This window comes from Ornithorhynchus anatinus, chromosome 3 (genome assembly GCF_004115215.2).
Source record: "Ornithorhynchus anatinus isolate Pmale09 chromosome 3, mOrnAna1.pri.v4, whole genome shotgun sequence".
Taxonomy (NCBI): Eukaryota; Metazoa; Chordata; class Mammalia; order Monotremata; family Ornithorhynchidae; genus Ornithorhynchus; species Ornithorhynchus anatinus.
This window is the reverse complement of record NC_041730.1, coordinates 51,645,999-51,661,184: the sequence shown is the minus strand read 5'-3', so window position 1 is coordinate 51,661,184 and position 15,186 is coordinate 51,645,999. Positions and strand designations below refer to the sequence as shown.

Sequence of the window (15,186 nt, the reverse complement as noted above, 5' to 3'; positions counted from 1 at the left end):
ATCCTGGCTCTGCCAACTGCTTGCTAGGTGACCTTGCTCATGTTGCACTTAACTTTTCCATGCCTCAGTTTCCTCAATTGTAAAATGGGGATTAAATCCTACTCTCTGCTACTTAAGACTGCGGACCCCGTGTGGGATAAACTTGTACCTACCCCAAGAGCTTATGACAGTGTTTGACACAAAGTAAGCACTTAAACGCCATAAAAAATAAGTAATATGTATCATTGATTAGTCTGGTCCTCTGAACATGGGAAGCACTTAACAAATACGATTGAATGAACTGATTGATGGATTAGAGGGGTAACTGATGGGCGGATGGTTTTGTCAACCTGAGTGCCAATGACCACTTGCGAATGGGCGTCTACTGTTGTTAAGGTGCCATCAACTGTCCACACAGAGAGTGCCTGCTCTCGCCACCAGCCATCTCGCAATACAAACCGCTGAGCATAGGGAGCCAACATGGTTGAGTGTGGGTGGCTCGGAGCAAGTCTCACTGAAAAAGCAAATCACCTGGCCATTCTACTGGCAGGAGGCCATATCCATCAGCTCTCCTTCTTAACCATCGCTAGCCGAGAAACGCTCACCGGACTATTTTCCTGAACAGAGCGTGCAACTGATGCTCTCTCAAATGCAATCACCCCCATGGATGCAGTCTCACCGTCGGCAGAAACAGCTCCAAATCAAACAAAGAATCTACAAAGCCAGAACTTTCTCGCCTGCAGTGGATCAGCAGTAAGAAAGGATCAGGCCATCAGTCCAGATGGTCCTCAGCTTCTACCCATAATTCAGCAGAGCAGGACTTCAGATCCCACAATAGTTCGTGGGAAGAGGGAAGAGGCTACAACTAGCAGGCCTCTCTGGCTTCAAAATCCAGCTGATCTTGAAGTCCCTTCCAACTCCATGTCAGTCCAAAATACCCTCCAGAGCACCTGAAGTATATTGTACAGAACTCAAAACACAGAGAAAAGTTCCACAGCACTAAACACAATCATGTTGCACTTAAGATGATCCACTGCAATCACTTCTAAAACAAAATTATTCTAAATTGGACTTCCTATTAATTCAGGCAGCACCAGAGAATTGTCTCACGGGTCCCATTCAGGTGATTGAAAGAATAAAGCATGTCACAATACCTGCAGGAAACATATCTAATGATAACAGTAGTAGTAGATAGTAAGACGCAGCGTGGCATAGTGACAAGAGCACAGGCTTGGGAGTCAGAGGATGCGGGTTCTAATCCCGGCCCTGCCACTTGTCTGCTGTGTGACCTTGGACAACTCACTTAACTTCTCTGTGCCTCAGTCACCTCATCTGCAAAATGAGGATTATTCATTCATTCATTCATTCAATAGTATTTATTGAGCGCTTACTATGTGCAGAGCACTGTACTAAGCGCTTGGGATGAACAAGTCGGCAACAGATAGAGACAGTCCCTGCCGTTTGACGGGCTTACAGTCTAATCGGGGGAGACAGACAGACAAGAACAATGGCAATAAACAGCGTCAAGGGGAAGAACATCTCGTAAAAACAATGGCAACTAAATAGAATCAAGGCGATGTACAATTCATTAACAAAATAGGGTAACGAAAATATATACAGTTGAGCGGACGAGTACAGTGCTGTGGGGATGGGAAGGGAGAGGTGGAGGAGCGGAGGGAAAAGGGGAAAATGAGGCTTTAGCTGCGGAGAGGTAAAGGGGGGATGGCAGAAGGAGTCGAGGGGGAAGAGGAGTTCAGTCTGGGAACGCCTCTTGGAGGAGGTGATTTTTAAGTAGGGCTTTGAAGAGGGAAAGAGAATCAGTTTGGCGGAGGTGAGGAGGGAGGGTGTTCCAGGGCCGCGGGAGGACGTGACCCGGGGTCGACGGCGGGATAGGCGAGACCGAGGGACGGTGAGGAGGTGGGCGGCAGAGGAGCGGAGCGTGCGGGGTGGGCGGTAGAAAGAGAGAAGGGAGGAGAGGTAGGAAGGGGCAAGGTGATGGAGAGCCTCGAAGTCTAGAGTGAGGAGTTTTTGTTTGGAGCGGAGGTCGATAGGCAACCACTGGAGTTGTTTAAGAAGGGGAGTGACATGCCCAGATCGTTTCTGCAGGAAGATGAGCCGGGCAGCGGAGTGAAGAATAGACCGGAGCAGGGCGAGAGAGGAGGAAGGGAGGTCAGAGAGAAGGCTGACACAGTAGTCTAGCCGGGATATAACGAGAGCCCGTAATAGTAAGGTAGCCGTTTGGGTGGAGAGGAAAGGGCGGATCTTGGCGATATTGTAAAGGTGAAACCGGCAGGTCTCGGTAACGGATAGGATGTGTGGGGTGAACGAGAGGGACGAGTCAAGGATGACACCGAGATTGCGGGCCTGAGAGACGGGAAGGATGGTCGTGCCATCCACGATGATAGAGAAGTCTGGGAGAGGACCGGGTTTGGGAGGGAAGATGAGGAGCTCAGTCTTGCTCATGTTGAGTTTTAGGTGGCGGGCCGACATCCAGGTGGAGACGTCCCGGAGGCAGGAGGAGATGCGAGCCTGAAGGGAGGGGGAGGATTATGACTGTGAGCCCCATGTGGGGCAACCTGATTACCTTATATCTACCCCAGCGTTTAGAACAGTGCTTGGTACATGGGAAGTGCTTAACAAATACCATCATTATTACTATTAGTATAATTATATAGCAACAATAGTAGCTCTTAAGCACTCACTATGTGCCAAGCACTGGGGTGAAAGGTAATTCATTGGGGAAGGCTTGTTGGAGATGGGATTTTAGGACTTTGGAATATGGTAAAAACTGAGTCTGTCATATTTGGGAAGAGAGGGAGTTCCAAGCCTGGGGAGTAGCATGAGTAAGGGGGTGGAAGTGGGGGAGTCAAGAGCAGGGTACACAGCTCAGAAGGATGGCTTGGGAGGAATGAAGACAGTCGGGTATAGCGGTGAAGAGAGTAGATCAGTAAGGTGGGGTGAGTTGCTGTAAAGCCTGGAAACCATTTATGAGCTCTATGTCACTGGAGGAGGGTTTTGAGGAGAGAGGTGATGTGGGTTGAGTGATGCTTCAAGAAGACAATCTACTGGGAGGTACAGGTTGGAGGAAGAAGAGACTGGAGAGGGCATCAAGAGACGAGGACACCAACGCGCCAATCTAGCCACAAAACGGCCAGAGCTTATACCAGGGTGGAGAGGCAGGGGCGGATGCAAGAGATGTTGAGAAGGAATAACCAGCATGATTTAAGAGTAGATTGAAAGGCTGAGAAGGGTCAGGATGGAGCACTGTCTTTTGGACTTGGCTGGAAGGCCATTTGTAACCCTAGATAGCTCAAGCTTGGAGGAGGGACTCAAAAGCCAGACTACAGAGGGTCAAGAAGAGAATTGGTTGGAGGAAAAAATAAAGGCTGCAGGTGTACACAACCACCCATTGTCAGCATTTGGAAAGAATGGGGGCAGAGAGACTGGAAGATAATTGGAGAGGGTTATAGGATTGAGAGATGACTAAGAATGGGGAGATGACTTTCTCAGAATGGAAGGATCAAAGGCACCATGGGAGAGTAAAAGGTTGAATGTTAGAAAGGAGAAAAGAGTAAGAGCAAATGATTTTAGATGGGCAGAGGGAATAGGGTCAGAAAGGGTCAGTTAGAAAGGGTGGATTTTTAGAGTGGGAAAGAAATCTCTTGAGGAACAGTTATGATACAAGAGGAGGAGGAGTTAAAATCCACAGGCAAAAAAGCAGGGAGAACCTAAAAAATCTTGGCCTGCTCTTGCTATTGGCTCAGAGGCTCCCAACACCCTCTCCTCATTTGCTTCACCAGGAGTGTTAGGGACCGTGTTCTCCCAAGTGGTTAGCACAGTGTCCCTGTCCAGAGTGAGTACTCAATAAATATTATTCATGTATTGGGCTTTTATTTGAACCTTCTTTTCCAGGCCCTGTTTTTTATCTAACCCTCTATATTTTGAGCCTATTCAATGGAACAAATGAACAACTTCTCCATCTTTTACAATTAAAAATATGATAAACCTATACTGAAGTCACTCCTGACATCCATGTAAAGATGTGGAATGAGATACTCCTCTAAAAATTTGTGGATACGCAAAAATTTACAATACCATCAAAAGTGTGTATAGCTGCCAGAAGAATCCAAAAATGGTACTTTGATCTGAAATTGCTCCCATCAACAATCATATTTAAGCACTTACTTTGTGCAGAGCACTGCAGTAAGCACTTGGGAGCATACAACAGAAGCACAGGAAAAGAAACAATTCCTTGATCAATCATATTTGTTGGGAGCTTACTGTGTGTAGCACATGGTACTGAGAGCTTGGGAGAGTACAATATTACAGAGTTGATCGACATGTTCCCTGCCCACATTGAGCTTACAGTCTAGAGAAAGACGGGACTATAAATAATATATTACAGATATGTACGTAAGTGCAGTGGGGCTGAGGTGGGGTAAATAAAGGCTGCAAGTCCAAGTTCGGAATGACACAGCAGGGAGCCAGAGAAGAGGAAATGAGGGCTTAGCCGAGGAAGGTTTCTTGGAGGAGATGTGCTTTTAATAAGACTTTGAAGGTGGGGAGGTGACTGCCAGATCCGAAGAGAGACAGAAGCACCACATAGGCGAAGGGTCTGTGGCAAGAAAGAGGAGTGAAGTGTGAGGGCTGGGTTGCAGAAGCAGAGCAACAAGGTAAGGTAGGAGGGGGCAAGGTGATTGAGAGCCTCAAAATTCTCCAGTGGCTGTCAACCTTTGTATCAAGCAAAAATTTCTCACCCTTGGCTACAAAGCTGTCCATCCCCTTGTCCCCTCCTACCTCACCTCCCTTCTCTTCTTCTACAGCCCAGTCCGCATACTCCTCTCCTCTGCTGCTAACCTCCTCACTGTGCCTTGTTCTCGCCTGTCCCACCATCAACCGCTGGCCTGGAATGCCCTCCCTCCTCACATCTGCCCAACTAGCACACTTCCCCCCTTCAAAGCCCTCCTGAAAGCTCACCTCCTCCAGGAGACCTTCCCAGACTGAGCCCCACTTTTCTTCTGCTCCTCCTCCCCTTCCCATTGCCCCAACTCCCTCCCTCTGCTCTACTCCCCTCCCTGCCCCACAGCACTTGTGTATATAAGTACATATTTATTATTCTATTTATTTTATTAATGATGTGTAAATATCTATAATTATATTTATTTATATTGATGCTATTGATGCCTGTATACTTGTTTTGCTTTGCTTTTTTGTCTTTCTCCCCCTTTCTAGACTGTGAGCCCGTTGTTGGGTAATGATTGTCTCTATCTGTTGCTGAACTGTACTTTCCAAGCGCTTAGTTCAGTGCTCTGCACACAATAAGTGCTCAATAACTACAAATGAATGAATGAATGATTGCTTTAAAGCCCATGGTAAGGAGTTTCCGTTTGATGCAGTGGTGGATGGACAACCAGTGAAGTTTCTTGAGTAGTGGGGAAACGGACTGAACAGTTTTGTTGAAAAATGATTCCTTTAAACCCTCGCCCCCCAGAAATTTCTTATGAAATAATCAATAGGCAGGTGAAATCACCAAAGTCCAAAGCCTCCAAATAGTACAATAGGAATTTGTAAAGCCCTACAGTGAACCTGAGTGTCTGTGCTTCTGCCTCTAGCAGGAAACACACAGTAGCCCAAATCCCCAGGGACTAGTGCTCAACCTGATCCAAACTCCTAACCCAAGCTAGGGCCCAATACCTCAAGTCTGAAAGAGGTCTTGTGGTCATTCTAGGCCTTGGCTGCAACTCCGAGAGTGGTGGCCGCAGCAGCTGCAGGTCCTTTTTACTTCCCAGGATGATAAGTGTTTTCAGCCCCGCTAGACTGGAAGCTCCTTGTTGGCAGAGAACAGGTCTACCAACTCGATTATATTGTAATCTCCCAAGCACTCAGTACGATGCTCTGCACATAGTAAGCACTCGATAAATACCAATGATTGACTGATTCGGTCTTTCACTCTGTCTAGTCAGGACGCTCCTTTTTTAACTCACAAAAAATATTCAAGATATTGGCCAGTGGCTCCAGCTGTTTGGCCCTCTGAAGAGGCCCAGTTTGATTTCGGGAGGGCACCCAGCCAGAGGCCCAGTTTGGCAGGGAGGGCTCCAGGGACTCTCAAGGATCCAGTCCAGTCTGCCAAAGCCTGGCCAGCTCCACTGTGTTGCCTCCCTGGTCCAGCCATGAGGGTGGAAGCTGAGATGTGGTGGAAGCCACTAGCACCTCAGGTATGTCGGGAGCTGGGGGAGTTGCATTTCGAAAGATCTGTTGTTTTTAGCTCATCATCCCGATCGAAGTTCAGCAACAACTTCCCAGTCACTGTTGTAGCCGCTCTTCACCCCTCTTCTGGCCCCAGAGCACAGATGAAGTAGGAAGAAGGGAGAAGGAGAGAGAGGAGAATAAGAGGGGAGAAAGAGGAGACCGCCATAGGTTCATGCCAACTTTCAAATATCTAGAAGAAGCCACACTCCTCAAAATCCCCCAGTGGTTGCCCAACCATCTCCACATCAAATAGAAACATCTCACACAGCTCTCTCCTTCCTACCCAGCCACACGCCTCTCCCACTACAAGCCAGAAAGCACACTAAACTCCTCTCACAGCAAGCTACTTACTGGGCCTTGATTTCATCTCTTTTGCCATCATCCCCTTGTTCATATCCTCCCATCTGGCTGGAACCCTCCCGCTTCATATCCGACAAAGAAAAATTCAATTAATCGTATTTATTGAGGGCTTACTGTGTGCAGGGCGTTGTACTAAGTGCTTGGGAGAGTTCAACAATATAACAAGATACATTCCCTGCCCACAACGAGTTTACAATCTACTTATCTTTGAAGCCCTACTAAAATCGTATCTCCTCCAAGAAGCCTTCCCTGACTAACCTCTCATCTCCCCACCCATTTTCCTTCTTTGGTGCCACCAATACACAAAAAGTCCATAGCTTAACCCTAAAGCACTTATGTACATATCCTTATACTCTGTTGCATCTACCGTTGGTAATTTATTTTATTCATTCATTCATTCAATAGTATTTATTGAGCGCTTACTATATTTTAATGTCACCCCCCCACCCCCCGGTCAACTGCAAGCTCATCGTGGGGAAGGATGGTCTCTGCCAACTCTTTCGAATTGTACTCTCCCGAGCACTTAATACAGTACACAGTACACAGTAAGCGCTCAATAAATACGATTGAATGAATGAAATAAATACCACTTATTGACAGTTTGAAAAGTTCAGGCAATAGGCAAAGGCCGGTCCCCCATCTGCCCAATCAGATCGATGGGGCCAGGGATTTGGGGTTTCCATACAAACCAAGCTGCAACTAATTTTGGATAATCCAAACTTGGGTTAAGATTTACTTATGTTCTTGGACAGATCGAGGTGACCTGTAAAATGGAACAGCACTATGAATCCCAAACCAAATTCTGGACTCCAAGGAGGAGCATTTATTTTCATATAGTAGACATTCTCAAATGATTTATATTAATCTATTTTAATTCTGGTTGTGAAATATCTGGGGATACTGATTAAGCTAATAAGAACCTCCCACCTTGTAATTATAGGAGCATTGCTGAATTTAGTATTTTGAGCTATTCTGAAAAGGAGCTTCTGCCTTCAAAACGTTAAAAAAAGGATGTTCAAGTTGCAGCATGGCCTAGTGTCCTGGGAGTGTGCTGTGTGACCTTGGACAAGCCCCTGGACTTCGCTGTGCCTCAGTTATCTCACCTGTAAAATGGGGATTAAGACTGCTAACCCCTTGAGGGGCTGTGTCAAGCTTGTGTCGATCCCAGTGCTTAGTATAGTAGCTGGATCATAGTAAGCGCTTAACATATCGCATAAAAAAATACATGTGGATTCAATCCATGCATGGAAAAACACTAAAATGTATTCCTGGTCACTATTTCAGATGTGTTTTGAATACTCGTTGCTGTATTAAGTCCTCATAGGCTAGAGAGCAAATCTTTAAATTTAAGACAACTGGCTCCCCCAAAATGCATCAAATTGAAATGAAAACAGGAACAACGTTATGAGTGAGGGACAGATCCTGGAACAAAGTCTGAGCCCCACTTTTACCAAAATTACCCTGAATCATGTACTCGATTATAAATGAGTAAGGGAGTTATATTAATATATGTACACTGTATCATAGACCATCTAAGTGTTCAGACACTACTGATGGACTGATCAACAGCCCAGGCTTGGGAGTCAGAGGTCGTGGGTTCTAATCCCGGCTCTGCCACTTGCCAGCTGGGTGACTTTGGGCGAGTCACTTAACTTTTCTGTGCCTCATTTACCTCATCTGTAAAATGGGGATTAAAACTGTGAGCCTCACGTGGGACAACCTGATCACCTTGTATCCCCCCAGCACTTAGAACAGGGCTTTGCACATAGTTAAGCGCTTAACAAATGCCGCCATTATTATCATCAGATAACGTACTTTTATTTCAATCCTCAGTAAAATCGATACGCTTACACTCCCTGGTCTGGCAATCAACAGGCCCTGGCCTTCTCCTGCTCAGAGTGCCCACCTGGTTTTTCCCTCTTCTTCCCACATCGCAGCTTTCAAAATCCTTTCCTCCTGATCCCAGGTCCCCCCGCAGCCCCGAGGCCCAGAAACTCGTACCAAAAAGGAGTCCAGTGCTGCAAAGACGGAATCGATATGCTGTAAAAGCTGAATTGGGGAATAAATTTAGAGGCACAATCGAGGACTTGGCAAGTGGAGGGATTTCCTGTACTGTAAAGGCACTGGGGTAATGATGCGTTTAAGACTTCTTAAATGTCAAATATATTAACAGTAGATTCGGAACTTGTTTCGGTCCAAGTGTTGAATCTGCCAGAAGGTAGACCTTCATTTTTCAAAATTATTCATTCACTCGTATTTACCGAGTGCTGACTGTGTGCAGAGCACTAGACTAAGCGCCTGGAATGTGCAATTCGGCAACAGACGGCGACAATCCCTGCTCAACAACGGGCTCACAAGTCTAAAATTATAGCAGGAGGTCCTTCTCCTGCCTGTAACGACTTCAGACTGAGCATGAAGCCTAGCGAGAAAAAGGGTCAACGGTAAACAGACCCTGACTCGTGGCATGGCAGGTGCAACCACGAGCACGGTGGAGTTGCTGTCCTAAGCGGCTCGGCGTGAGGACCCGAAAACGCAAATTTATGTTAAGACGGGTCGTCCGAAGGGATCGCTTGGAAAGGTGGCCGCCGATGGCCGGGGATTTTTCCCAGGGAAAAGGCCAAGCCGCCCTGGAAGCCGTGGGCAGGGGGGACCGCCGGTGGGGCAGGCAATGCACTCGCTCGCCCGCCGGTCCTTTCGGCGACCGCTGCTTCGCAAGGGTGGCCCCGGTCCCCCGCAGCCGGTAGGATGCGGCTGCCGCCCTCCCCCTTTCCGCGCCTCTGGCGAGGGGACCCGTCGGCGAGGCCCCGGATTTTCGCCCCGAACAGCCGAGCCCCACCGGCCCCCGGGGGTCCGGCCTAGTCGTCAGGCCCGCCCGTCGGCCGGCGGGCCCCGACTCCCCGGGGGCCCGAGACCCTGCGGCGGCCGGAACAAGGGGCCGACGGTGACACAGCAGCCAAACCGGTTCCTGGAAACCCGGCGCCGCCAGCTGGCTCCCGGGCCGGCCGGTCCTTCCCGCGGGGAGGTTATCCCCTCGGCGCCGGGGCCCGGGCCTTTGTGTCCGGGGCCCGGGCTCCGTCCCCGGTGGCTCCTGCCCCGCTCTGCCGGCCTCCTCCCCCTCCCCCACCCCCACCTCCACGGCGGCCCTGGGCCCCGGCGGGGCTGACACTCACCCGCTGCCGCCGCCGCTTCCTCGTCGGCCCGCGCTCCGTCTCCGGCAGCCGCGGCGGCGGCGGCGGCGGCGCCTCCGAGAGCCGGACCGGGCTCGTTCAAAATCACGCGCCCCGCGCCATTTCCCCGCCGCATCCCATAATATGCCGAGGCCGCCGCCGCTCCCTCCCTCCCTCCCCTTCCGTTCCCCTTCCTCCCCTGCTTTCCCTGCCCTGGCAACCGGGGATTTGCGTCACAACCTACGCTCCACGCAGCCGGCGCGCGCCTCCGCCCCCCCCGCCCCCTCCCCCGGCCCACGTGACGCCCGAGCATGCGCCCTGCCCAAGCCTGCAGGCAGCCGGGCCAGTGGGGGATTTGGCGGGACGGAACCCCTGCCGCGTGGCCCGCGCGACAGACTCCTTCAGGCCGTGGCTCAGTGGAAAGAGGCCGGCCTTGGGAGTCAGAGGTCATGGGTTCGAACCCCGGCTCCGCCCCTGTGGGCCAGTCCCTTCTCTGGGCCTCAGTGACCTCATCTGTAGAATGGAGATAATAATAATGTTGGTATTTGTTAAGCGCTTACTATGTGCCGAGCACTGTTCTAAGCGCTGGGAGAGATACAGCGTGAGGCTCTTAATCCCCGTTTTACAGATGAGGGAACTGAGGCACGGAGAAGTGACTTGCCCACAGTCACACAGCTGACAAGTGGCAGATGAAGACTGTGAGCCTCATGGGGGACAACCTGATGACCCTGTATCTACCCCCGCGCTTAGAACAGTGCTCTGCACATAGTAAGCGCTTAACAAATACCAACATTCTTCTTCTTATTTAGTCAGACAGTCCTATTTCTTGAGCGCTCACCAGTGCTGGGGGAGAGTGCGGTGTAACAGTAAACAGACACATGCCCTGCCCACAACGAGTTTACAGTCTAGAGGGGGAGATGGGCATTAATGTAAATACATAAATAAATTCATTCATTCAGTAGTATTTATTGAGCGCTTACTCTATGCAGACCACTGTACTAAGCGCTTGGAATGTACAATTCGGCAACAGATAGACACAATCCCTGCCCGTTAACGGGCTTACAGTCTAATCGGGGGAGACAGACAAAAACAATAGCAATAAGTAGAATCAAGGGGATGTACATCTCATTAACAAAATAAATAGGGTAATAAAAATATATGCAAATGAGCGGACGAGCAGAGTGCTGAGGGGAGGGGAAGGAAGAGGGGGAGGAGCAGAGGGAAGGGGGGGAAAGGGGGCTTAGCTGCGGAGAGGTGAAGGGGGGGCAGAGAGACAGCAGAGGGAAAAGGGGAAGCTCAGTTTGGGAAGGCCTCTTGGAGGAGGTGAGCTCTCAGTAGGGCTTTGAAGAGGGGAAGAGAGTTAGTTTGGTGGAGGAGAGGAGGGAGGGCATTCCGGGACAGCGGGAGGACATGGCCCAGGGGTCGATGGCAGGATAGACGAGAACGGGGGACAGTGAGGAGGTGGGCAGCAGAGGAGCGGAGCCTATGGGGTGGGCAGTAGAAAGAGAGAAGGGAGGAGAGGTAGGAGGGGGCAAGGTGATGGACAGCCTTGAAGCCCAGAGTGAGAAGTTTTTGTTTCATGCGGAGGTCGATAGGCCACCACTGGAGGTTTTTAAGAAGGGGAGTGACGTGCCCAGAGCGTTTCTACAGGAAGATGAGCCAGGCAGCGGAATGAAGAATAGACTGGAGCGGGGAGAGACAAGAGGAAGGGAGATGGGAGAGAAGGCTGACACAACAATCCATCTGGGATATTATGAGAGCCAGTACCAGTAAGATAGCCATTTGGGTGGAGAGGAAAGGGCGGATCTTGGCAATATTATAAAGGTGAGACTGGCAGGTCTCGGTGACGGACTGGATGTGTGGGGTGAATGAGAGAGCCGAGTCAAGGATGACACCGAGGTTGCGGGCTTGAGAGACGGGAAGGATGGTCGTACCATCCACAGTGATAGGGAAGTCAGGAAGAGGACATGGCTTGGGAGGGAAGATAAGGAGCTCAGCTTTGGACATGTTGAGTTTTAGGTGGCGGGCAGACATCCAGGAAGAGACTTCCTGGAGGCAGGAGAAGATACGAGCCTGCAGGGAAGGGGAGAGGACAGGGGCAGAGATGTAGATTTTAGTGTCATCTGCATAGAGATGATAGTTAAAGCCGTGAGAGCGAATGAGTTCTCCGAGGAAGTAAGTGTAGATGGAGAACAGAAGAGGGCCGAGAACTGACCCTTGAGGAGCTCCTACAGTTAGAGGATGGGAGGAGGAGGAGGAGCCTGCGAAGGAGACCGAGAATGAAAGGCCAGAAAGATAAGTGGAGAACCAGGAGAGGACCTTTGAAAGACCAGTCTCGGTAGAGTGGAGGGGATGGAAGCCAGATTGGAGGGGGTCCAGGAGAGAATTGGAGTTAAGGAATTCTGGGCAGCGAGTGTAGACGACTTGTTCTAGAAGCTTGAAAAGGAAGGGTAGTAGTTTTAGGGAGATAACTGGAAGGGAATGTGGGATCGAGAGAGGTTTTTTTTTTAGGATGGAGGAGACATGGGCATCTTTGAAGGCAGAGGGGAAGAAGTCATTGGAGAGTGAGCGGTTAAAGATAGAAATTAAGGAGCGGAGGAGGGAAGGGGCGATGTTTTTTATAAGGTGAGCGGGAATGGGGTCCGAAGCACAGGTGGAGGGGGTGGCACTTGCGAAGAGGGAGGAGATCTCCTCTGAGGATACTGCAGGAAAAGAAGGGAAAGTAGGGGAGAGGGTTGGTGGGTGGGGGGGAGGGGGAGGAAATCAGGTCTCTCCTCAGACCTGATTGTGTTAATTTTCGTGATGAAGTAAGTGGCCAGATTGTTGGGGGTGAGGGATGGGGGAGGGGGAGGAACAGGGGGCCTGAGGAGAGAATTAAAGGTCTGGAACAATTGGCGGGGGTGACGGGCATGGGTGTCATTGAGGGAAGAAAAGTTGTTTTGCCTGACAGAGGAGAGGGCAGAGTTAAGGGAGGAAAGGATAAAATTGAAATGGATAAGGTTGGCTTGGTGCTTGGACCTTGGCCAGCAGCACTTAGCAGCTTGAGCATAAGAGTGAAGGCGGCGGACAGAGGCAGTGATCCAGGGCTGTGGGTTAGTGGAGCGAGAGCGGTGGAGGGAAAGGGGGGAGAGTGAGTTGAGATGAGTAGAGAGGGTGGAGTTGAGAGCGGTGACCCGATTACTGAGAGTGGGAAGAGAAGACGGGGGGCAAGGTGGGGAGAGATGCTTTTGGAGAGACGGATGGGATCAAGAGAGCGGAGGTCTCTGTGGGGGAGTAGTACAGATTTGCAGGGGGAGAGAGTGTGAGAAGAGGCAGGTGAGAAGGTTATGGTCTAAGAGAGGGATTTCAGAGTTGGTGAGGGAGGAGATAGTGCAGCGGTAGGAGATGACGAGATCGAGGGTGTGACCAGGTCGGTGAGTGGGCGAGGTGTGGTGGAGCAGGAGGTTGGCAGAGTCGAGGAGCGATAGCGGGCGGGCGGCAGAGGAGTCACCGGGTACATCCATGTGGACGTTGAAGTCTCCGAGGATCAGAGTGGGCAGAAAGAAAGAGAGAAGGAAGGTGAGAAAGAGGTCAAGGTGGTTGAAGAAGTCGGTGGTGTGACCAGGAGGGTGGTAAATGATGGCTACAAGTGTCTGAAGGGGGTGGTAAAGGTGAATGATATGGGCTTCAAAGGAGGGGAAGGAGAGGGAAAGGGGGGAGGGATAGTGCGGAAGCGGCATTGGGGTGAGAGAAGGAAGCTGACGCCTCCTCCCTTTCCGGTGAGTCTGGGGGAGTGGGAGAAGGAGAGGTCTCCGCTGGAGAGAGCAGCGGTGGAGACCTGTCTTCAGGAGTGAGCCAGGTCTCCGTAAGGGCAAGGAGGAGGAAACAGTGGGAAAGGAAAAGGTCAAGGATTAAAGGTAGTTTACCTGTAATGGAGCGGGGATTCCAGAGGCCACACTTGAAAGTAGCTGTGGGTGCGGGGGCGGGGAGGGAGAGCAGGGGGAGGGGAGGGTTTGGCTGGGAACGAGGTGGCGGGGCCCTGGACGGGGAGAGGGGGAAGAGGGGTGGCGGTGGGTCAGGAGGACTAGGATGGGGCATGGGTGGGGAAGAGGAAAGGGGGGAGGGTGGGAGGAGGGGGTTTGGTGGGGAGGAGTGTAGGGGGAGGGGGAAGAGGAGTGGCGCTGGTAAAGTGGAGTTCCAGGGCAGGGGAGAGGAGGCGGGGAGGAGATCTGGGCGAGAGAGGGGAAGGGGAAGGAGAGGATTGGGAGGGGCAGATGGGAGGAGGGGGGTGGAAAGACATGGTGAGGCCAGAGAGATAGGTGGTAGCACTGAGAACAATTGATGATAACATGCAAAAGTGGTAATATAGTAACATGATATAATAAGATATTATTAATAAGTGGGTGATGACCAGGGTCAGGTGTTGACTTGACTAAGGGTCGACCTGATCAAAATCAAAGTCAAAAGACTAGCGGCAAGGAGAGTCCTGGGGCTCATGGTCCAAATGTCTCTGAGGCAGCGGAGGGAGCACTGAGGATGTCCGATGTGGGTTGCGGGAGTAAGTGGAGGCTAAGGTAAGGTAACACAGTGAGAACAAGGGCATTGTTGCCCGGGGATGGGGGAGGAGAGAGGGATGGGGGAAATCAATCACCTCAAGGGGGAGGAGGGAGGGAGGGTTTCCCAAAGATGGCCACTTACGGCCGGAGTGGAGGGAGGGCAGTTGGGGAGCACAATGTCCCAAGGCCCGGGGTGGGAGGAGCAGGGGAGCACAATGTCCCAAGGCCCAAGCAGGGGAGCACAATGTCCCAAGGACCGAGCAGGAGAGCACATGTTCCAGGATATGGGCGAGAGGTCAGCGGTGAGATAGATGAAATCGAAGTTCAGTGAGAAGTTTGGCACTAGAGGAGCAAAGTGTGCAGGCTGGGTTGTAGTAAGAAAGGAGCAAGGTTAGATAGGAGGTGGCAAGGTGATTGAGTGCTAGTACAGTATCTGACACATAGTAAGCACTTAACTAATACCATTAAAAAAAGGGTACAGGGGAAATCATACACAAAATAAATAACAGAGAGGAAGAAGTAGAAATTGATGGATATGGATATGTGTATGTGCAGTTTTAGTAGGTACCAAAGTAGGTACCAAAGTTGGTTGTGAGTGCATATGTTTGGAGGTGATGCAAAAGTGCTGAGGAGGCAGTTGGGAGGAGAAGAAAAATTACTTGGGGAAAATCTCTCAGAAAAGGTGGGATTTCAGGAAGGCTGAAGATGGAAAGAAGTGTCATCTGGTAGATTTGAAGAGAGAGAGAATTTTAGTCAGGAGGAAGGATGTGAGCAAGGACTTGGAGTTGATAGAATCAAGAATGAGGTTGCAACCAATAGGGTATTTTGAGAGGAATGAAGAATGAAGGCTGGGGTATAGTGAGTGGAGAGTGGATAGTTGAGAGAGAGGTAGTGAT

At 50.5% G+C, this 15,186-nt stretch overlaps 1 protein-coding gene across 1 annotated transcript in view; it reads right to left on the bottom strand.

Annotated features, from left to right (window-relative positions):
- The window catches only part of LIN54 (lin-54 DREAM MuvB core complex component), an 88,632-nt gene extending 78,736 nt beyond the window's left edge, over positions 1-9,896 (bottom strand). The window contains exon 1 of the mRNA XM_029060551.2: positions 9,759-9,896. Within this exon, the coding sequence (XP_028916384.1) occupies positions 9,759-9,891 (133 nt within the window). The 5' untranslated portion in view covers positions 9,892-9,896. The remainder of the gene's footprint in view (positions 1-9,758) is intronic.
- Positions 9,897-15,186: the final 5,290 nt, after the last annotated feature.